At 38.6% G+C, this 23,688-nt stretch overlaps 1 protein-coding gene across 3 annotated transcripts in view; it reads left to right on the top strand.

The window, feature by feature from the left end:
- The window catches only part of STRN (striatin), a 69,507-nt gene extending 50,720 nt beyond the window's left edge, over positions 1–18,787 (top strand). For 2 of the 3 annotated variants that reach the window (XM_021718102.1, XM_008069131.1), the window contains 6 exons: positions 367–488; positions 4,375–4,542; positions 6,761–6,901; positions 11,584–11,691; positions 12,861–12,947; positions 13,038–18,787. In XM_021718102.1, coding sequence (XP_021573777.1) covers positions 367–488; positions 4,375–4,542; positions 6,761–6,901; positions 11,584–11,691; positions 12,861–12,947; positions 13,038–13,207 — 796 coding nt within the window. In that variant the 3' untranslated portion in view covers positions 13,208–18,787. The remainder of the gene's footprint in view (positions 1–366; positions 489–4,374; positions 4,543–6,760; positions 6,902–11,583; positions 11,692–12,860; positions 12,948–13,037) is intronic. The other variant, XM_021718101.1, reaches the window with a different exon arrangement.
- Positions 18,788–23,688: the final 4,901 nt, after the last annotated feature.

Here is a 23,688-nt window from a genome sequence, read left to right as displayed (position 1 = left end):
CGATCCTTCTGCCTCAGCCTTCCAAGTAGCTGGAACTACAGGCGTGCGCTACCACGCCAGCTAATTTTATGATTTATTGTAGAGATGAGGTCTTGCCAAGTTGCCCAGGTGGATCTCGAACCCGCAGACTCAGGCAATCCACTCACCTCAGCCTCCCAAAGCGTGGTATTACAGGCTGAGCCACCGAGCCCGGCTTACCAACCGCAGTTTTAGCAGAGGAAGAAAGATAAGCAGTGCTTTGATAGCACCTGCACTTTTATTTCTTGTAAAAAACCAGAAAAATAGGAAGCCATTTGAATAAATATTCTTCTTTTTAACAAGTCATTGAGTTTTGAGAAAAGCAGCTGATTTTCTTTACTCTTCCAGAGGTCCAGTGCTTTGTGTGGTGATGAGCAGCAATGGGGAGCAGTGTTACAGCGGGGGGACTGATGGCCTGATCCAGGGCTGGAACACCACTAATCCCAATGTCGACCCCTATGACTCCTACGGTATGTGACGCCCCGAAGATTGCCAGAAGCAAGTGTGTTCTTTGTACATGTTTTGTCATAGTATATATAAGATTAAGATGAGGTATTTTTGAAAACAAGTAAAAGAGAACCACATCTTTGTTTTGTCAAACAAGACTTCTGTATTTAGGACTCAATTGGATATATAATGCTAAAAGAAAAAGAATAACATACTGTATTTGAGAAGACAGTTCCCATTTCCCTAAAGTCTTATTGATTGGACATACTAGCTTGACTGACAACTGCTTTCTTCATTTTAGGCATCTGTAGAGTTCTTGATACATTGTTACAAATTATTGGAGGGATGTAGAAGCTGATAACTTTATTTTTTTGAGTTGTCATCTCACTCTGTCACCCAGGCTGGAGTAATATGATCACGGCTCAGTGCAGCCTTGAACTACTGGGCTGAAGTGATCATTCTGCCTCAGCCTCCTGAGTAGTTGGGAGTACCAGTGTATGCCACCATGCCTAGCTAATTTTTTTTTTTTTTTTTTGTAGAGGTGAAATCTCACTATGTTACCCAGGCTGGTTGCAAATTCCTGTACTCAAGCAATACTCCCACCTTGGCCTCCTAAAGTGCTGGGATTACAAGCGTGAGTCACTGTGCCCAGCCCAGAAGCTAATAACTTTTAAAGTATATGACACCATGATATTTCTGGTTTTTTTTTTTAATTGAGTTAGAGTCTCACTCTGTTGGCCATGCTGGAGTGCAGTGGCATGCTCATGGCCACTCTGGTGTCGACCTGCTGGACTCAGGTGATCCTTTTGCCTCAGCCTTCCAGACACCAAAATATTTCAGAGGCCTCAAAATTTAAGAAATACTCTTTAGTCTTGGAAATAGTACCATAAGTCATAAATCTATATTATAATCTTTTGGTAGATAATCCTATAAATTTCCTTGTAGACCCTGTTTAGGAATTGGCTATTTTAGTTTTTTCTGAAGTTCTAGAATGGTTTGAAGTGTCATATTTGTCATAAAAGCATTTTTTAATATTAATCACTTTAGATTAATTTTACACCAAACCTAAGATAAGAAATTCAATAAGCAAAATCTTTCCTCAACATTTGTTTAATAAGCATTAAACAAATATTTCATAAAAGGTAACCTCTCCCTCTCCCCCAATTCTGTTATAAGTGTGTCTGTTCAGTGCCTTTCCTTCCTTTACCTCTCTCCTGGAGGGTCACCTGTCCTTTGTCTGTCCCAGGCCAGTCCTTCCCATTTCGGCTATTCTTTTTCATTTCTTCTGGAAGCGTGCTTTCACCTCTCTCTCCTTCTCTCCTTTTTGCCCTCTGTCCCTCTCCCTCCCTCCCTCTTCCTCTCTCTTTCTCTCCCCCTCCCTTCTTCTCCCTCTCCCTGCTCCCTCTCTCCTTCTCCCTCCTTTCTCCTCCCTCTCTCTCCTGCTCTCTCTCCCTGCTCCCCTCCACCTCTGGACCACATTCTAATCTCTCACCCTTGCTCTGTTGCTCTCTCTCATCTTCATCAAGCCTCACCCACTGTTTTTTCTCTCCATCCTCTCAGCATATAAGTAAATTCAGGTATCTCCTTTCCTGGGCTGGGGAAGTCATTTCTTGACCCCATTTTCCTCCCTGGCTTCTGTGTAGTCTCTCCCTCTTCCTCATTATCTATTTCTTTGATGGTGTTGTCTAGAAAATAATCACCAGTTACAGTTTCCATGTCCTTTTTTTGTGTATCACCCTTCAGCACTCTGACTTCTGGCTACATCATTTAAGTCTAACAGGATCATCAATGACAAACTTCTTGATCCAAGAGTATTGTACAGTCTTTATTTTACTAGATAGTGGCTGCATCTGAGACTGTTAACATCACCATCCTTTTTTTTTTTTTTTTGAGTTGGAGTCTGACTTTGTCACCCAGGCTGGGGTTCAGTGGCACGCTCACGGCCACCACAGCCTTGAATTGCTGGGCTCAAGCGATTGTTCCGCCTCAGCCTTCCAAGTAGCTGGAACTACAGGCGTGCGCTACCTTGCCTGGCTAATTTATTGGTTTATTGTAGAGATGAGGTCTCACCAAGTTGCCCAGGTTGGTCTTAAACCCCTGAGCTCAGGCAGTCCTCTTGCCTCAGCCTCCCAAAGTGCTTGAGATTATAGGCTTGAGCCACCACACCGGCTGCCATCCTTTTTGAAATCTGTCCATCCTGTTGGCTTTTTGAGCCACTTTGTGACCGTTTCTATTTCCTATCCTACATGAATTTCTTTTGTTTTTCTTGCCTTAAATATTGGCTTTTATCAAGGCCCAGACCTTAACTCTTTCTTTACAAACATTCCTTGGGAGATTGAATGTACTTCTTTGGTTTTACATGCTTTTGACTCTTAAATCTCTTCTTGAAACTTCAGATTGCCATGGCACTGTTTCATTACCTGTGAACCCTAGCATGCTCTGTGCTTCTTCTCTTGTATATTCCTTTTTAGTTGGTAGCACTGCCAGAATCACCCACACTAGAAACCTGAGATTCCTGTTGATCATACTTTCCTTACTTAATTACCTAGTTTTTTAATAATGACTTTCTTGAGTTTACTTCTTCAGCTCTGACCCTGTTATCAATGCCCCTTGCTTATTAGGTCTTTATCGCTGAAACAGTCCCCTTGCCTTTGTCTTGTTTCTGTCTAGTCTGTTTTCTATGCTACTACCAAGGTCCCTTATTAAATACCTACTTGACCTTACTGCTCCTGGGAAGCCCTTCAGTGGTTGCCTGTTGCTTTCAGGATAATTTGCAAATTTCTTAATATGTAACAGAAATCACCCATAAGCTGGCTGCCCTCAACCCATCCACTTCCTGCCTCAAACTCCACACTCCAGTAACATGAAATTGCTTACATATTTCCTCACACATACATATCACATTATTTTTTTCTTCTGAGGTTTTGTAGATGCTGCCTCTTTGCCAGCTATACTGTCTCTTCTCCGATTGGTGACATCTGAACATTCTAGGTGTCTCTCTCTCCAAGTTTTCACTCATACCATTTATTCACTGTGTTAACAGACACCACTGTTATTTTACTTTCAACATTGTCTATTGAGGACAGGGATAGTATTGAGTATTGTCTTAATCATCTGTTTGACTCTATCATCAAGCATAGTGCCCTGACACATAGTGTATCTTCAGTAAGTATTTTGTGGTATGTCTGAGAGAGGATATAAGACATAATACCATTGGCATTTCCAGACTTAACATCTGTGAGTCATCCTGAAAGTACCACTTCATAGCATCATTGCGAGAATTAATAAAGTTCCCAATTTGACTTTTATCATGAGACTGTGCTAAGTGACCCTCCCCACTTTCATCCCCTTTCCCCTAATACACATCACCCACAGCTCAGTACTGCTGATTGAGAATTTGGGGATTCCTGTAGGTGTCAGTTCTTGTCCATTGTGAATGTCATGCTTTCTGGAATAACCCATTCATAGTACAGTAGGACAAGTGGACAGGAGGTATAGCCAGAGTACTGAAGTACTTTAGAGGAGCAGGGGAGTGCTCTGTTCACTTCCTCAGGGAGCTGTGAGTTGTGGTTTCTCCGAAGGTAGATTAAATTCAAATGATTTGTATTAACATGCTTCTAAGATATCTAGACAAATAGAAAAACAAAAGGACGGTGGAAGGAAATACCTGATTGTTTTAAGGAGGAAAATATGTGCTTTTTAATTTTAATTTTTAAATTTTAAATTCTACATTTGTGTATTTCCAAGCCTGTTTTTATTTGCTGCAGCATTTCAGAAGAATAATAGAAGCTAAGAATTACATTTTATACTGTTAACTGATGCTTCTGTTTATATCTTTTACTTTCTCTGAAATCTGAGTACCTTGATGATTTTTTCCTCCTGATTTTGCATTTCTGCTGCTTTGTGTAGATCCTTCTGTTGTGCGAGGCCCTCTGCTAGGCCACACGGATGCAGTCTGGGGCTTGGCCTACAGTGCAGCACACCAGCGTTTGTTGTCCTGCTCAGCAGATGGCACTCTGCGTTTGTGGAACACCACAGAGGTTGCTCCAGCACTGAGTGTGTTTAATGATAATCAAGGTATGTACTTCAAAAATTATTTTCTTGAATCTTCTACAGAATCTTTTTCTGAAAAAAAAGCAAATAAATAAATGATTCTGTGAACTCTTTGGGTTTAACTTGAAAGTTTTTGAAGCAGTAAAAGTATATTTGTTTGAATTTCCAACATAATGTCATTTTTAAAAGCATAGTATTTGGTGAAAGGACACACAGATTTTAAATTTTTTAAATTGAGATATAATTTATTTTTGGTTAATGAAGATCTTAAGGCTGCATTTCAGCAAGTCTGATAAATGCGTTCACACCTGTTATGACATAGACGCTCTCCTTCATCATGTTCTTCTGAGTCAGTCTCCTCTCCTCATTCCCAACCAGAGGTACCCACTGTGATGATTTCTTTCTTCCTAGTTTAGTTTTGTCTATTCTAAAACTTCATATAAATGCAACAATATAGCATGTATTCTTCTATACCTGACTTTTTACTCTTACTATAATGTTTCTGCAATTCATTTATGTTGTTGTGTCAATTTATTTCTTTTATTTAATAATCTTTCATTTTCATAGTGTATCTGTTCATTTATCTCCTGATGGACATTTGAGTTGTTTCTGGTTTTTTCTGTTGTGAGCCAAGATGCCATGAACATTCACATACTTTCATCATAGGTGTGTAGAGACTTAGAAGTAGAACTGCTGCGGTTTGAGTGGGTATTTATTTTACTTTATGTGAAGTCACCAAACTTCTTTTAAAGATTGTGTGGTTGTGCCATTTTGCACCATCAACAGTGACGCATGAGAGTTCTAGTTACTCTTCGTCCTTACCAGCATGTGGTGTTGTCACTTAGTTAACTTGAACTATTCAGGGAATGTAGCAATATTTCGTTATAGTTTGTTTGCACTTCTTTGATGGCTAATTATGTTGAAGACTTTTTTTGTTCGCTTCTTGACCATTTGTATACCTTCTGCGGTACACTTGTTTGAGCTGTTAGCTTGCTCTAGTTAAATTTTGAGCCAAACGAAAAAAACTCAGATTATTGTATTCATTTTATGCATCTCATTCTATTTTCTCTGTTTATAGATAAACTAAGTTTTAACCTATTCTAGATGGTAAATAAAAATACCTTCTTTATTCTTGAGTTATTATAACTTGTTTCTAGGCTTTGACGCGTTGTCTTCAGTTGATATTTTCATTACAACAATAAATAACAACTTGAAATTTTACTTTTTATTTTTTATTTATTTATTTATTTATTTTGAGTTGGAGTCTCACTCACTCTGTCACCCAGACTGGAGTGCAGTGGCCGCTGCTGGCCGCTGCAGCCTCGACCAGCTGGGCTCCAGCAATCCTCCTGCCTCAGCCTTCCAAGTAGCTGGAACTACAGGCGCGTACTCCCACACCCAGCTAATTTTTGATTTATTGTAGAGATGAGGTCTCGCCAAGTTGTCCAGGCAGGTCTCGAACCCGCGGGCTCAGGCAATCCACTCACCTCAGCCTTCCAAAGTGCTGGGATTACAGGCTGAGCCACCAAGCCTGGCCATGATGTATTTTTGATGAGTTAAAATTTCTTTTTTTTTTTTTTTTGAGTTGGAGTCTCACTCTGTCGCCCAGACTGGAGTGCAGTGGCCGCTCCCGGCCACCGCAGCCTCGACCTGCTGGGCTCCGGCGATCCTTCCGCCTCAGCCTTCCGAGTAGCCGGAATTACAGGCATGCGCTACCACGCCCGGCTGATTTTTTGATTTATTGTGGAGATGAGGTCTCGCTGCCCAGGCGGGTCTTGAACCCGCGGGCTCAGGCAATCCGCTCACCTCAGCCTCCCAAAGGCGCGGGATTACAGGCTGAGCCACCGAGCCCGGCTGAGTTAAAATTTCTTATACAAGGTGGGTTTTTCTGTGAAGGGTTACCACTGTGCCACCCTAAGCCCCAGGTGGAGGTGGAGGCAGCAAAACTTGTAATTCAAACATGTTTTCCAATTGTTTTCTGAATAAAAGTTTGGATTCCATGGATATATTAGCTGAGTAACAGGTGTGCTGAACAGGTAAGGATAGTAAATGAACTAGGTTGTACTAAACATGAAAGAAAGAAATCATCTCCATTGAGTGATTATGAGCTACTTCTTATGCTTTTGTCAAGTCTTGTCTACTTTTAAGGTAATCATGCCATTATTTGTGTTGCTGTATTTTAAGCACATTGTCAAGTGTGTGCTTTAATTGCCATTCTCTTTGATTTTATTCTAACTTTTAGAATTGGGAATCCCTGCCTCTGTGGATCTAGTGAGCAGTGACCCGAGCCATATGGTAGCATCATTCAGCAAAGGATATACAAGCATCTTTAACATGGAAACACAACAGCGCATCCTCACTTTAGAATCCAATGTAGATACAAGTATGTATACCAGTTTTAAATAGCATGGACCAATTTTTTTTTAACTTAATCAAAATTGTAACTGCTAGAGTCAACTATAAAAAATACTTGGCATTATAAAGTGTCCTGTCTCCTAAATCTTGGAACACAGTTACTTAAAAGGATATAATGATTTACAATTGATTTTTAAAATTTGTGTTAAGTTTGCACATTTATGACTATACTACTGAAAATAACATTTTAGCTATTCTAAAGCTGAGTTAAGTTTAATTTTGTATGAAATGATTTTCAATTCTGTTTGAAGAAAGCAATGTATTATTTGGCATAGAAAATAAAATGTTTTTCATTTCTTATAATTTCATTTTTAAAATTGTAATAATATAATTTGATACAGCTCAGTATTGATTAGAATATAGATCACACTGTGATTTTCACAGTCACAAACCTGAAGCTTCTTATTGCATGTAGGAAATAAATACTTTTTCAGGTTATAGAGAAGATATTATAGAATCTTTCTAGTTGTTTTTTTGTTGTTGTGGTTGTTGCTGTTGCTTTTCATTTTTTTGCTTTTTACTTCACTGCTTGCTGTCCTTGGTCATAATCACAGTTTAGGTTGTAGTTGATAAAGAAAATATGTACACATATTCTGTTACTTTAATCTGAGAACTTGCACAAAAATGATTACGTGTTTGTATGCATGTATGTGAACATGTAATTGCATATGCATACATATGTGTACTCCTCCTCCTCGAAAAATTTTTTTGTTCTATTACTGTTTTATTTTCCCTTCTTAATCTGTTATTCTTTGTTTTCTTCTGATATACTGTGAGATTTGTTTGGGGAAATAAGCACAAATTGAACCTTGAGCTATTTGGATATAACAGAGAAGAAAATAAAAATTGAGATTATAGAATTGAAAAAAGAAATTTTTTTTGCCAAGAAATACAAGTTTTAGACTGAGAAAATTTTTAAAAATCACATTTAAATATATGATCCAAAGCTACAGTAGTAAAATTTTTTAAAATGTGATTTTAAGAGGAATGTGAACATTTTTGGAATTACCTTTAGAGATTGTAGTGAATTCTTTAAATGTCCTGAGTGACAGGTATTGAGTTAGGAAGTCTGGTGGATAAATGGATAAAGAGAACTTGGCAGTCACATTTTTTTTCTCTCCAAGAGATGTAACCGTAAAGTAATATGACTCTTTGCTTGATACTGGAAACATTTTTAGAAGACTGCCAAGAATGTTTTTAACAAAGGCAACATCACTGGAACAAGCAATAATCATTTTGAGTTGTAATGTGTCCTGAATTTCCTAAATTATCAATTTTATTATTTTTAGATTGAATATAGTGAACAAATTAGTCTTGTATTACATTTTCTACTGTGTACTACCCCCTTTGCTGCTTCTATTTTGATTATATTTTTCTTCTCTGGAATTTAGCAGATTTTTTTCAAAAATTAAAGTTCAGACAAAACATGCTTCCAAGCGAAAGTGAATTTCATATAGAGTTTAAAATGATGAAGGATGTCTATTGTTAGAATAAGAATAAATCACCCTTCTCGCTAATGACTGTGATAAAGCCAAAGGTAGTTGAATCAGATACGTCACAAGCTGAATATGAATATTTGGAGGATTGTTTTGGATTCATTGTTAGACTGTTGCTGCTAGGCCTTTAGGTTATTTCTAATGTTCTTTGCATTTTTCCTACTTCTCTGATTTACTATCAGGAGAAGAAACTTCCTTCAAAGTATTACCAAATAAGAACTTTCTTTTGCCTGCTTTCATGATTTGGTTGATTTCTGTCATATTCATTTTCTGGCTCTCAAAGTAATTGAAGCTATTTTCTGAAACTTCCCTTTTAGACTATAAAGGATTTTTCACTTACTCTTTTTTGTTTTCTTTTTCCTTGGCAGACTTTATAGAGGGTGTTTTTCTTTCTTTCTTTTTTTCTTTTCTTTTTTTTTTTGAGTTGGAGTCTCACTGCTTTGCCCAGGCTGGAGTGCAGTGGCATGCATGCTCACAGCCACCCCAGCATTGACCTCCTGGGCTCCAGTGATCCTTCCACCTCAGCCTTCCAGGTAGCCAGAACTACAGACATGCGCTACCACGCCCGGCTATTTTTTATTTTATTGTAGAGACGAGGTCTCGCCAAGTTGCCCAGGCTGGTCTCAAACTGCGGGCTCAGGCAATCCACTCGCCTCTGCCTCCCAAAGTGCTAGGATTACAGGCTGAGCCACCGGGTCCGGCCCAGGGGGTGTTGTTCAGTGGTATGTTATATGTGGAGGAAAAAGTCTGTAGTCTGAATTTTGAAACTAAGCACCTTGTGTTTAGGGTTGTTTAAATCAAGTATAACTGAGCAAAAATTTCACATGGTCAAGTGCCGTTTTTCTTCTATACATAAATAATGGTCTAGTTAATCACCTGCCGCTAGCATTGGAAAAAAGACTGTCTTCGGTTTTTAAAATGTCATATTTCTAGCAATCATATGAAAATCCAATAAGATTAGACTATTTTTAGCTATATTTTCTATTGTGTGAATGTAAATGGATAATAACTATTCTGGGATTTTAAAAATAACTTGGCTGGGATCAGTGGCTTAGCCTGTAATCCCAGCACTTTGGGAGGCCGAGGCGAGTGGATTGTCTGAGTCCACAGGTTCAAGACCAGCCTGGACAACTTGGCGAGACTTCGTCTCTACAATAAATAAAACATTGATTGGGCGTGGTAGCGCACGCCTGTAGTTTCAGCTACTTGGAAGACTGGGGTGGAGGGATCACCTGAGCTCAGCACGTCAACACTGGGGTGGCTGCGTGTGTGCCTCTGCCCTCCAGCCTGGGCGACAGAGTGAGACTCCAACTAAAAAAAAAAAGTACTCTTTATTTTGAAATAATCTTAAACTTGAGGAAAAGGTACAAAAATAGTATAAGAATTCCTGGCTACGCTTTACTCATTCTCAGCAGGGTTTTTTTGTTTTTGTTTTTGTTTTTGTTTTTGGAGTCAGAGTCTCACTCTGTAGCCCAGGCAGGAGTGCAGTGGCACGCTGCTCACGACCACCGCAGCCTTGACCTGCTGGACTCAGGTGATCTTCTGCCTCAGCCTTCCAAGTAACTGGAACTACAGGCACGTGCCACCATGCCCGGAAATTTTTTGATTTATTGTAGAGATGAGGTCTCACCAGTTTGCCTGGGCTGGGCTTGAACCTGTGAGCTCAGGCAGTCGTCTCACCTCGGCCTTCCAAAGTTCTCGGATTATAGGTGTGAGCCACTGTGCCCGGCCATTCTCTATATATGTGTATAATTGCTATCTTGCTCTCCATATATGTGTATAATTTTAAATTCTGAACCACATGAGAAACCTCATACCCCTAATTTCCTAAATCCTTTAGCATGTAATTCCTAAAAACAAGGACGTTCTCTGACATAGTGTGTCACAATGATCAAAATCAGGAAATTTAACATTTTGGCACAATACCATTGTCTAACTTTCTGTTCATATTCACATTTTGCCAGCTTTTCCAATAATGTATTTTATTAGGACATCTCTTTCTCTCCCTTGACTATGATATACTTTTTCAAAACATTGACATATCTTAGTATTTTTATGTAGATTTTTCTTTTTTTCTTACAAAAAGTATCTTAAAAATCACTAAAGTTAGCCGGGCTCTGTGGCTCAGCCTATAATCCCATGCCTTTGGGAGGCTGAGGTGAGTGGATTGTCTGAGCCTGCAGGTTCGAGACCCACCTGGGCAACTTGGCGAGACCTCATCTCTACAATAAATCAAAAAATGAGCCGGGCGTGGTAGCGCATGCCTGTAATTCTGGCTACTCAGAAGGCTGAGGTGGAAGGATCGCCGGAGCCCAGCAGGTCGAGGCTGCGGTGGCCAGGAGCGGCCACTGCACTCCAATCTGGGCGACAGAGTGAGACTCCAACTCAAAAAAAAAAAAAAAAAATCACTAAAGTTCTTAATTATTGATTTCCTTTGGATAAAAGGCTTTTAGGAGGAACTTGTGATTGTTTAGGGACCAGTTTTGGTACTTGTCTGCTTTGCATGAGCCATTTCATCCGGATAGAGTTAGAAATTAGGCTAGGGTCTGGTTTTGTTATCTGATTTGGGGGGAGTCACGACTTTTCTGGACCGTGGTACATTCACTGTGATATGGACTTAATTTGTGGCCTGCCTGTCTCATTGTGTGTATAATTGAAATTTGTTTGAAAACTGTTAAATAGTACACAAAAAATACTATTAAGATGCTGACTATTTTAAGATTCCATATTATGACGAGGAAGAGTGAAAAAATGTTTTAAGCATTAAGAAGCTCTTGTCATATTTGTCTTTAGATGATAACTGTGATAAGGAGTAAAAAGAGCTGGGATTTAAGTTTGGGAGTTATCTCCATGTATGTGATGGTGGATATTTTAAAGTAGAAAAATATTGTAGAAGGAGAAATGTCAGTGACTCCAGGTGAGGGCTTAGGTGGCACCCACAGATGGCAGGAAATTAGGAATCATAGATACCTCCAGATTTATCAGTTATTTAATTTCCTAATGGTGAAATTCTGGAAACAATTGCAGAATAAATAAACTAAAAACAAATTAAAGTCACACTATTTACTTTGTCAGTCTCTGGTGGTTATTCGGTTCTCCTTTGTGTGCAAAAGTAGTATCTGTGATGATTATGTGTTGCTTTTTGTTTTTTCAGCAGCCAACTCTTCTTGTCAGATAAATAGAGTCATCAGTCATCCCACTCTTCCCATCAGCATCACTGCTCATGAAGACAGGCACATCAAATTCTATGATAACAATACAGGTAAGAATTTATTAAGAATTGATTGTGTTAAAGCCAAGACAAAACAAACAAACAAACCCTACTACAAGGGGGCTAATTTTGGTGTCTAGTGGTGACTTTGTAGTCAGGGAATAGACACTGAAAGCCAAATATTCTCCTGGCTCAGTTTCTGTTTATTCTACCCAAATCTGCTAGTCTTGTCTTCATTATACCATTTAGAATCACTTTGGTTTATTTAATAGTGAGTAGATGCTATATTAGGCTCTAGAGCCAAGATTATCACTAGGGACAAGATGAAAATTATCTGTTGCTATGAATTATTGCAATATATTGGAGTAAAGTTAGAAACTTTGGAAGCAAAGGCATATGATCATTACATTTTGTTTAAAATAGTTCAATTATGGATTGCCTTATTCAATACTCAGTTATTCAGTTATCAGATAGCCTTATTCAGCACTGCAGATGGAAGGAAAGTCCCTGGGTCATTTTTACATGGACTAATCATTTCTGAGTTATAATCTGAACTATTTGGACCTGATTGTTTTAAATTGGGGCATGTAGACTTTCACAGTTTTTATTGGATTCCTCTTCTGCAATCTAAAGAAAATGCATGAAGGGTGTGCTGGGAGGAAAGTGCCCTGTATCAGCAGTCATGTTTACCTAAATATCTTCTGTGTTACTAGGTTGACTTTTGCTGACTCTGCTTAGCTGCTAGTGATGAGTCATTTCATATTTCAAATTCCTTTCTATCTGTTGTTTCCACTAACATTGTGGCCGTGTTTTCTTTCTGTTCTTTTGTCTTCATCTCATTCTTTTCTCTCTGTGAATGTGAGCCCTGTGTTTCACAGCTCATATAATTTGCCTGTAGCTAAAAGAAGCAGACTAGGTGATTAATAATGTCTACTTTCTAAGTAATGAACATGGCTTAAGGAGGTGTCTGTGTAGAAATTGCTGACTTCCATATTGTGGTTTAAAAGACAAATGTATGATCTAAAATCCAAGCTTTTTTTGTTCTTTATCATTACCATGATTAGAGGTGGAGGGAGAAATGTGTTGCTTTAGCTGACGGAAAAAGCTGTTGATGTAAGTACCTAGAGAGGGAGAACTGCAGAAACCAGTGTAACATGGTAGCTGGTATATTCAAGATGAGGAAAATCATTAGTAAAGAGTACCAATCTCTTTTTCCAAAGGCAAACTGATCCACTCGATGGTAGCCCATCTGGAAGCCGTTACAAGTTTAGCAGTTGATCCTAATGGCCTTTATTTGATGTCCGGCAGTAAGTACATCCACTATGGATTGTTTATTTGTCCTTATCAATTTCATGTTTATGTAATTTTTTCTTTCAATTTCCTTTCTTTTGTTATAGGTCATGACTGTTCAATACGTTTATGGAATCTAGAAAGTAAGACATGTATCCAAGAGTTCACAGCTCATCGAAAAAAGTTCGAAGAATCAATTCATGATGTAGCTTTCCACCCATCCAAATGCTATATAGCCAGTGCTGGAGCGGATGCACTGGCTAAAGTCTTTGTATGACACAATGCGTCATCTTCACCTTCTAGCTCTTTATAAGTGATCAACTGCACAAAAGAGATATCGAGGACGGGTCAGAGTCAACTCATCATGCCCTTTTGTTCTGCTGAAGGAGCACAGAGAACATTTGTTAAAGTAGTTTTGCAATTCGTATACTGTTTTCTAAAACTAAGGTTTGTTCAGGTTGCTGCAAGCTCAGCTGAATCTGTGAGCCTGAAACTGTTTCAAATTTTCCCCCACATAGGTGCATTTATTTCTGAGGTGGTTCTTATTCGCTAGGCAGGCCTGAGCGAATACAGGTCTAGCTTGTCCCTATTGAGTAAGTAGGGCATGCTGCAATGGATCATTAAAAAGCTTGAGAGCTGGGAATGAATAGAGGAAGAGCGGAAACTTAGACCTAGTTCTCCCCAAGAAATCTTGTTAAACATATTAAGTAGTCAAAACTATAACCTTTATCTTATCTGTCATATTAACCCCTTTGTGTGTAATGACCAGGCAGTGTTAAAATGAGTTTTTAATTTAGCTCTTTTCTGCTGTCTACATAAAGCACCTGGCAAGGCATTTTACCTATTAGAGGAAGAAAAAAATGCAATAACATGTTAAATATATTATTATTCAGAAATGCTAAACAAATACTTAGTTTGCAAGCAGATTTCTATATTGTATTACATTTTTGAAAATAGATTTGGTACCATTCTAAAATTTAGCTGTCAAGTACCCACATTATGAAGAATAGATGATAGAGTCTGCTTTTATTAAAGGATTTAACTTATTCAGGTTTGAAATTCTGTTTATTTTTAAAACTAAACAGGGCATATTTCTATAATAATTTCTATTTTAAAATTCACTTTATTCATGTGATATTGATAGTACCAGAGTGATTATTTCATATTGATGAACTCTTACTTTTCGGTGACTGGAAAGATGGAAGTTATTTGCTAGTCCTCATTTGTCAACACCCACATAACCAGGCTTCAGAGATGATCTCTGCTCTTTCTTCTTTCTCTCAAATTCATATTATCTGACACCTACCAAAATATAGTACATAATTGTTGTTTTAACAGTCCAAAGGGTATGGTTAACCTCAGGCAGCTGCTTTTGCAGAAGTACTAATAAAAATAAATGTTTGTACCCCAGAATTCTTCTGTTAATATCTCCAAGGAGAACCTCCTGGAAATCTCTATGGAAGAGTTCAGTGCCCAGTATTGGATAAAAGATTCTCTCTTTCTCTCTCCCTATCCCTTCCCTGTTGTTTAATTGAGATACACGTGTTCTAATGGGTGGTAAATAAGTATTGTTTTGGGGGAAACCATTCTTAAAAGGCCAGGCCTCCCCAAGCCCACCTTACCTGTGACCCATCCACAAGTAGTCAGCTTTTGGGATTCCCACAACCCCACTATTTGGACCTAGTCCCGTGTCACACAGATCTCATTGCTATAGGTGTCATGCCTCTCTTCATACTCTTTTTCTTGTTTCTTGTTTCTTAGAGGGACCAGTCTAGAAATTAGAAATTATTTATGTCCAACTTTTCACCCAAATGTACATATACTAGTCTTTAAAAAATTATATTCATAAATATTTTAACCCATTAAAAAATTCCTACATTCCTATCTCCACATATTCCATTGTCATAGCAATGATACTTCTGATGATATGTACTTGAAGTATTCTGGTGGTGATGTGGATAAGAATTGACAATATTTTTGTCTGTTTCTAGAATTCTGCAGTGTACAGGCAAAATTTCTTCAAAACTAAAGAAGGACCTATGCTAAATTTGCCTGATTGTCATACAGATATGCTGTAGTATCTTAACACAACTACCTTTTTCATTTCATCTTTGTGCTTTGGTTAACAAGCAGGCTTAAGAAATTTCTTTGTGTAATCATATGAATTGACCTAGACACGAGCTACCAGGTGAATGTTTGTATTTCCATGTAGATGCAGAATTCCACATTGTGTTCAGTAAATTTCTTTCGGTTCTTCACAGAGTGAAGAAAGCGTGTTTCTAACCTAACTTTTGTAGGATAGGATACTGGATAGTTCCAGTCAGGGTCCCTTAGTTGGTAGATCTATGATCGATGACCACAAAGCTATTGTTGTACCAGCTATTGCTATAATTATCCTCCAAGATCTTCAGTACCTGCATTACTAGTGCCACTGAAATTCTAAAAATCAAGACACTCTCTTCCCCTGCTCATTTGATGCTTCATGGTTGAATTTTTTCTATTTGTGACTGGAAAACAACCATGAGCTGTGTAGACTTTGGTGCAAATGATGGAACTATTGAAGGTTCCATGGAAAGCCAGTGCTGTGCCATTGGAGACTTTGTGCAGAGATTTCCTCTTCACTACCACTGTATGATTTTAACCCAGAAGTGAGCCAAAGCTGTCTTCCAACCAGATAGTAGCATAGACGTGTCTGACTTTTCCCACAGCCTATTGACAATTTTTTAAAAATTCACAAAATTGAAACACTTTCATAGTGCTTATGTGTAAATATTTTGGTGAAATGCTTTGGAATACATAGTATGAAAATCCGCAGGAAGTATGGGTCCTGCCTTATTTTCATATGCTAGGGGTGAACCGCTCGGAGCTTGCAGCACCCTTCCCAAACTCAGCTGGTGGCATCGGGAGTTCACTGGCTACTCAGACCATAGACAGATAATTAACATAAGTGGTATAATGACCTTCCGTATTTTTCTATTGAACAAGTTTAGCAATTTTTGCCATTAAACAGATACTTAGTTATGCAAAGTATTTAGCTTTTATAATCATTTTAGTTATGACTAAAAAGGGGGACATTGAGCTGCATCTCTGATAATGAGCTTTATGAGAAATTTTTGTTTATCTTTCATTCCTTCAGTATTCTTGCTATAAATTTCTTTAATGATGAAGATTTATTTGAAAGTGTCTAAAATGTATGTATATTTTATAAATATATATTATATATATTGTAGGAATATATATAATATATATAGACTATATATATATATATATATATATAAAAACCATAGGTGCATTTTACTGTTTTGTATTTTCATTTTTGGAGGTAGTGTACACAGCAGATAATGATGAGTATGACGAGTGTTGTGCTGTTTGCTTTTGCAGTATAATATATAGTTCTAAATGTTTAAATTACTGTATATACTATATTCATTATAGGCTAGCATGCTTGTTTTAAAGACTGTCATTCTAGTTTATTAAAATTTGAATGTAAGAAAACCTGGCTATTCAAATGTGAATTGAAAAAATATTCCATTCTCAGTACTGAACTATTTCCATTGGACATTCAGGCTTTTTGACAAAACAGATATCATCAAGAAGGCAATAGCTAGAAAATGAGAGGTGCCTTTAAAAAAAATACAAATGCAGCCTTACAGTGAGGATGAAGATTGAGTTTGGGGTAGGGGTGGGAGGGGGGGCAGTGAGAGAGAGTATGTATGTGTGTGTGTGTTTGCTCATGCATGGGTGTGTGTGTTTACCAATCTGTGAAGGTCCTGATTTGTGACCATCAATGTCTTTTTAATGTATTTGCTCAACTTCTAGGACTTCAGGGGACATTTCATGCGCTGTCTGTGGGCTCTTCTGAGCACCATGTATATTTCCAAGAATTTTGAATGTGAATTCCTAGAAATTTCAGTTGAGAAAAAGTAGCTATTCTTTATAGTCATGTTCAGGTAGAAGGAGAAGTTGTTGGTTCACCAAAATTATAGAATCTGGGATTTGACTACGTAAATGTAATTTTTTAAAGGCTCGCTTTTATAGTACTTCATCTATTTCCCCCTTACACAAGAGCATGTCATGAAATCTTATGTGGTAAAGATTCAACTAGTAAAAATTATTTTTAGATTAAACCTTAACTAGTTAAAATTCCACCTAAGAATAGTCTTAAAGTATTTAAATGACATCTCTCATATCTACCTCTTTGTCATTGCTGCCATTTTAACTAAAGGAAATCTTTATGACATCTAAAATAATGTTTGGATGCAATTCAAAAATCTATGTTGGTGCTTTTCTCAGGCTTTGTCATTTAAGTTATGTTGTGTTGAGATATCACAAATCAGATTGAAAGGCTTAGAATTAATTTTGGTTTTCTTTTGAAAGCACTGCTTAAAATTAGCCATCAATGTTATTAGTGAATGGAGACAGTTAATCTCTGGTTGGTGTATGTCTATGTGATGTTTTCAATCAAGAGCCAAATTATTACTGAATTTACATGAAAAAGAGTTCTCAGTATAATTTTATTCAGCTTACTTTATTCTTTGAAAACTCTTTCAAGACTATTAAGTATATAAGCATTCGTTTTATTTACTTAGAAGTTGCCTCCATTATTATGTTACTTGTCTAGTTGTTTATATAATTGCAGTACTTTAAGTGTTTGACACTGGGATTCAGGTTGTACAAAAGTAATAGCTGACAAAAATATGTATATTTTTGTGAAATGTATCAACTCCTAAAACTCGTTTTAGGAGAACTTCCAGAAAACTAACATATCTGTGTCTGAAAACAGAGGACAGGTCATTGGTAAATAATTTGAATAATTTTTACTTTTGCCACTAAAAACTTCTTAATTGGCCATATCCATCATCTAGCTGGTTCTCTGTGTCACTGTAAGGGATGCTGGGTTGACAAAGTATTTAACAGATCTTTTACATTCGTCTTTGTTTTGGTTTTGGTTTTTAAATGTTAAAAAAAAAAAGCAAATGTTAGGCCAAATACCAATCCCTAGATCCCACGCATTTATTCTAACAGTATTCCTGAAGTGGTGCTTAGGGGTCAGAATTTTTGGGGTCTTAGCTAGGCAAGCTTTAGATTTGATTTAACTGGGATCACATGCTTGTCATCCCTCTGATGCAAATTAGAAAGTTGATTTTAATTTAGATTAACTCTAATGTCTGCCTGGGTTTTTAACAGGCTGTGAACCAGTGAGTGCCTTGTTAATGTAGAATGTTTTTTTTCCCCTGGTTGTGTGTTAGCTCCTCTCTGAAAATGTCTCAGAGAATGGAATTTTAATTGAGTTGTTGAGAGCTGCTAAATCTGGTATTATCAGCAATCCGAAAGTCTTCAGTCTACCATATAACACCCTCCCTCCTTTCTCCTCATTGTTTGGCTGAAATTTGCCTCTTATGAGAAAACAAATGCAACCCCCCTCCCACACACTTTTTTCCCACCCGTCTAGATTAAGAGGTATCTCCTACCACCACCCCAACTGTATGATCTAATACCTGTTTTTAGGAGGAACCACTTCTTTGTAATATTAAAATCTACTGCTTATTTTGTCTTCTCAACTTCAGTTTACTAGCGTTGACCTCAGGGTGTCATCAGTTCAGATTCCTAAATAACTTTCTCTCCACACCCAGTCCCCCTCTGGTGAGCCCTGGGCCAGATTGTTTGATCTTCAGGTATTTTAAATTTTAGTTATAATATCAATTCATGTAAATTAATCCAAATGCTAATTTTTGTGGTGCAAGAAGTTTCTTTTGTAAATTCAGGGTATGGAATAAGCTAACTAAGATATCCATTTTTGGTGGCTCAAAGTGTATTATTTGTTTTTAAATAAAGTGTACAAATATAGATAAAGTGCTATAGGTGTCTCATGAATTGGAATTTTTGTCAGATTTGGAATCTAGCTGTGACTTTACAGTGAATCAGTTAATACAGTCTGATTTGGGGGTTTTTGGGGGGAGTCATAGGGGGTACAGAGACATAAAAGGAAATTAGACAAAGTATATGTGAGTCCAAATTCATGAACCAGTCTTAATTATTGGTTGTGAGGAAGATGGGAAGTTTATCACTATAGAGAACGTGGGCCTTTGGAAAGCCAATAAAATTAAAATACTTTGTAAGGTTGGATCAGTGATACTTTCAGGGACACATACATGATTAATGAATTAGTTTTATAATATTCCAAATGTTCAGTTAAATAGTAAATTATCCACATAGAAATGGAATGTTTTTATTTTTTCTTTGTTTAGCTACTTTGCAGAAGCATAAGTCTTCCACACTCCCTGCCCCTTCAACATCATTTTTCAAGGACTTTGCCTGCCCAGAACTCTTTGTTCCAAATGGAGCCACAATACAATATGGAATCTCAAAGGGTATTATCTCTTCTGGTGTCCTTGAAACTGTCCACTGCTCTTTGCTGTTCTGTCTGCTGGTGTGCTAGTGAGAGCTACATCCTTTGGTATAGACATACCTTTTTCGGTAGTGTTGGAAACGTACCTTCTGTCCCTTTTCATGAGAACTGAGACATGATTTGCTGGACGGATTTGGAGTAATCAAGCTCAGAAGGACAAGAAGACTCCTAAGGTTATTTGCAGATTGATAAACCCTCTGGGGTCAGCCTAGGTTCAGGGTAGTATATTGACCTGCTTTGGATTTCCCAAGACCACTGAGGTTTTGGGGGGAGGTCCCAGCACATAAGCTATTCCCAGGACCCTGGAATCTGGCATACCCTTTAGTACAGACACTATGGTCATGAAACACCCTCCCCCAGTTATGTCTCAGTTATGATGCCTGGCACACTGTAGTTCTGTGAAGAAGTACTACATGCAGCTCTGAAAACTGGAATCCATATTTTCTGGTACTCACATTTTAATTTAGTGTATTTTGTGTACTTTCAAAACAAAACAAAACAATTCAAACTCCACCCAACAGAAAATGACTCACTGTAAACATCACTCAGACCCTGCAAAACCTTAGGCCCTTTCTTTTATTCCTCATCAGTATCACACTAAAGGGAATGGTGGTTTCAGTTAAACTAGAAGTGATTGTTTGGGCGAGCAAACTCTGCAGTATCCCACTGTTAAGAAGGGCCTTAGTTGCAAGAAAACTCTCTTGTCCTTGGTGATTTAGCCATTCACCTATGCGAAGCCTGGTTCGGATGCCAGCTCTACATTTACTTTTCCTGTGTACCTCATTAGATAATTAACCCAGGGACGTGAAGGAGAGGCCACAGTAAAACACCTATTCAGTAGCACTTGGAGTTAGTGTTATTGATTCATATGTTATCATTTTGTATGCCATCATAAAATCCAGAGTACAGACCAGGTTGCCAACCTATACCCTCACAAAAGGTTTTTCTGAATTATATATTAGCACCATGAAATTAAGGGTAATGGTAGGGAAACACATCATCCACTAATAAGAATTCCCAACTGAAAACTTCCTTTAAGGAAAAAAAAAGTGCATGGAAAGCAGCATTTTATGTTAATCATGAATTGCAGAAATAAACAGTTTGTGGCTTATGTATAATGTGCTGAAATGTCAAAGTATGCTGGCATCCAACTACTTCATTTTGGAAGTGAGCCCAAGTCAGTAATTTTTCATACATAAATAAGATTAATTTAGGGCAAAAGTAATTTAATCAGAAACAGTGTATTTTGGGTGCTGGATAACTTGAGTCAGGGCATGGGGAAATAACGCCTCAAGAAGAAGGAAGCAGCGAGCCCTGCCTGGACCACACTGTCTTCCGTCCCAGGCTCCACGTGCAGGAAAGATGACCACCTCTGACCTCAGAAAGTGAATGCTTCCAATATCAATTTGATTTTTAGGAGAGATACCGAAAGTATGCCAGGGCCCCTGGCACAATGTCAGGGGGCATCGTTTTTATTATATTTGAGGGGCCTATATTAACATTAGCCCAGGCACGTTCTGTCGTTTGTGTGTGTCAGGATGAAGACCAGACTTGCAGGATGCATCCTCAAGTAGCCAAGGGATCATCTCATGAAAAAATGTGAGGATTATTTTACAGGGTAAGTTCTGTTTTGGATATTTGTGACTATGCTTTTAAAAGCATTATTTGAAATGTGAATACATCGTCTTCTACAGCCCACACATTTCAGAGTATCCTCTTGATAGAAGTTTTGCACTCAGTGTGTGTTTTAGAAAAAGAAAAGCTGGCCGGGCATGGTGGCTCACACCTGTAATTCCAGCACTTCGGGAGACTGAGGCTGGAGGATCGCTTGAGCCCCAGGAGTCTGAAACTAGCCCAGGAGTCAAACCAGACCTAGTCTCTACAAAAAAACAAACGAATTAACCGGGCATGGTGGTGCACACCTGTAGTCCTAGCTACTCTGGAGGCTGAGGCAGAAGGATTGCTTGAGTCCAAGAGGTCAGGGCTGCTGTGAGCATTCGAGCCGAGTGACAGAAACCCTCAACTTAAAAAAAAATGAAAAAGCAAAAATCTGTGCGTTCTTGCTTTTCTTTTTGACAATTGTTTGTGACTAATACTCTTCCCACCCCCCACTCACCCAGTACTCAGCTGCTATGTAGGAATGCTTTCTTATGTAGTAAATATGTAGGAATGCTTTCTTATGTAGTAAATATCTCAGTATTTTTGTGCATAGCTTGCAGGCAACATGGAGCCTTGAGTATTTGGCATATGTTACAATGAATGGAACAGTAAGCTGCAGCATGTATATACCATTGTATACCACGTGAATAATATTCATAGCAGTGTTTTCTCAGAGCTAATCACTTGAAGATTAGCTTCTGCCAGTTACTGTTCACACAGGTTCAGAGTATTCAGGTTCAGCTAAAACAGCATTTAATAATCTAAATTCAGTTAAGTAGAAACTTTAAAAAAAAAATGAAATTAGTACCTGTTCAGTTCCCTCATATATCTCAGGGTCAGAAGGAATCAGGCTTTGTCCCAACTCTGAAACATTCAGACTTTATTTCTTTTGTTCAGCCCTTTAAACAAGTAAGACAATAAACTTATTTCTTGCTGCTGTGGGATACTTGGAATACATATCTAAGGTTTCTTTTTTTTTTTTTTAAGGGCTTATAAAGAGACTTCTTTCTCTTCCGAAACATCATTGCTTTCTGAACGTAGAAATTATTGTAGTTTTGAACTTGAAAGGTGTAGACCCAGGCAGTTTTCTGCCCTCGATGTATGCAATTGGTAACACAGCTTCCCTCTGCTAATAAATACACAGAAATTATTTGGGGAGTACAAAGATTGGCAGGGAATACATACGTTTATCTTATGCATTATCTTTCAAAGTCATCCGGATTTTTTTTTTTTCTTGAGGCATTGGGAACAGGTAGTGATGAGGACTTTTTTCTGTCTCCATTCTCCCTCTTCCTCAACCCAGATATTGCATATTAAATGCCACTCATTTGTCACCTTTTGGGATTATTTGCTTGCTTCTGTCTGTATAAGCTCCTAGAAGGAGGGACCTTTTTCCCCCTTATATTCCTCTTAGCACTTTGCCTGGTGCCTTACCATGTGAAGAACACCCAATAAATATTTGTTGGTTGAGAGAGCCCATTTCTAATCGTCAAAGAAAAAAAGCAATTCCTGCCAGTCTCTAGGTGATGCTACCAAACATTTCAGTCTGTGGATATGATCCAAGACCGAAGTCCTCATGCTGACTGGGAGGAATCTGGTCCTTACCTCGCAGGTGGCAACAGAAGGCCCAGGTAGCAGCGGGGAGAAGGCGCTGCCTGTAACCCTGCTGAAGGCCTCTTCTCTCCCTGCTCCTCCTCCCCCCGCCCCCATCCTTCCTTCCCCACTGGCCTCTGATCACCTGAGGGGGAGCTTCTCTGGAACCTGAGCCTGCCCTGCTTGTGCTGGGCCTAGCTCTGTTCCACCTCCACTGCCCCTCCTTGCAACCCATAGGTGGTCACCCTACATGACGACCGGCTGCTGCTCTCCAAGGAGAAAGAGGAGCCTTCTCTCAGTGGATGCGTGTCGGGAAGGGACTCCTCTGGGGAGCTTGCTTTGGAGTTGAAGATTGGGATAGAATCCCTCAGGATGCTCTCAGGGTTGTTTTTGTCTTGAAGATTTTATGGTTCTTGTTCAAATGTGTATTAGCCCTCCTAAGAATATCTCTGTGTCTTTGACTTTCTGACACCACTCCAGCAGGACTCAGGTAGCTTGATGACTTTAGCTAAACAGCTTCATTGTTTCAAGAATAAAATAGTTAACAAGTCAGAGACCAACTGTTTGTCCTTAATAGCCAAATGACACGGTATAGCACATTACATATGAAATATTCAGCTGAAAAAAAACTCAGTGTTAAATACTATGTAAGAGCGATCTCTCAAATTAAAAATATGATTCCAAGCCGGGCTCGGTGGCTCAGCCTGTAATCCCGTGCTTTGGGAGGCTGAGGTGAGTGGATTGCCTGAGCCCAGGGGTTCAAGACTCGCTTGGGCAACTTGGCGAGACCTCATCTCTACAATAAATAAAAAATTAGCCGGGCGTGGTAGCACGCGCCTGTAGTTCCAGCTACTTGGAAGGCTGAGGCAGAAGGATTGCCAGAGCCCAGTAGATCGAGGCTGCGGTGACCAGGAGTGGCCACTGCACTCCAGTCTGGGTGACAGAGTGAGACTCCAACTCAAAAGAAAAAAAACATATCCCTTTAAGATCAATTCAGCACAGAGGAAAGAGCAAGAGTTTGGCCTGGACATAGGACACTTACTGTCTGTGAGGCTTTAGACAAGCTAAGTCTTCACTAAATTGTTTTCTGTGAAATG

The sequence above is a fragment of the Carlito syrichta genome, unplaced genomic scaffold, assembly GCF_000164805.1.
Source record: "Carlito syrichta isolate Samal-C Ts95f unplaced genomic scaffold, Tarsius_syrichta-2.0.1 Scaffold311830, whole genome shotgun sequence".
NCBI classification, from domain to species: Eukaryota; Metazoa; Chordata; class Mammalia; order Primates; family Tarsiidae; genus Carlito; species Carlito syrichta.
Note: the sequence above shows the minus strand (reverse complement) of the source record. Positions and strands in the feature narration are given on the sequence as shown.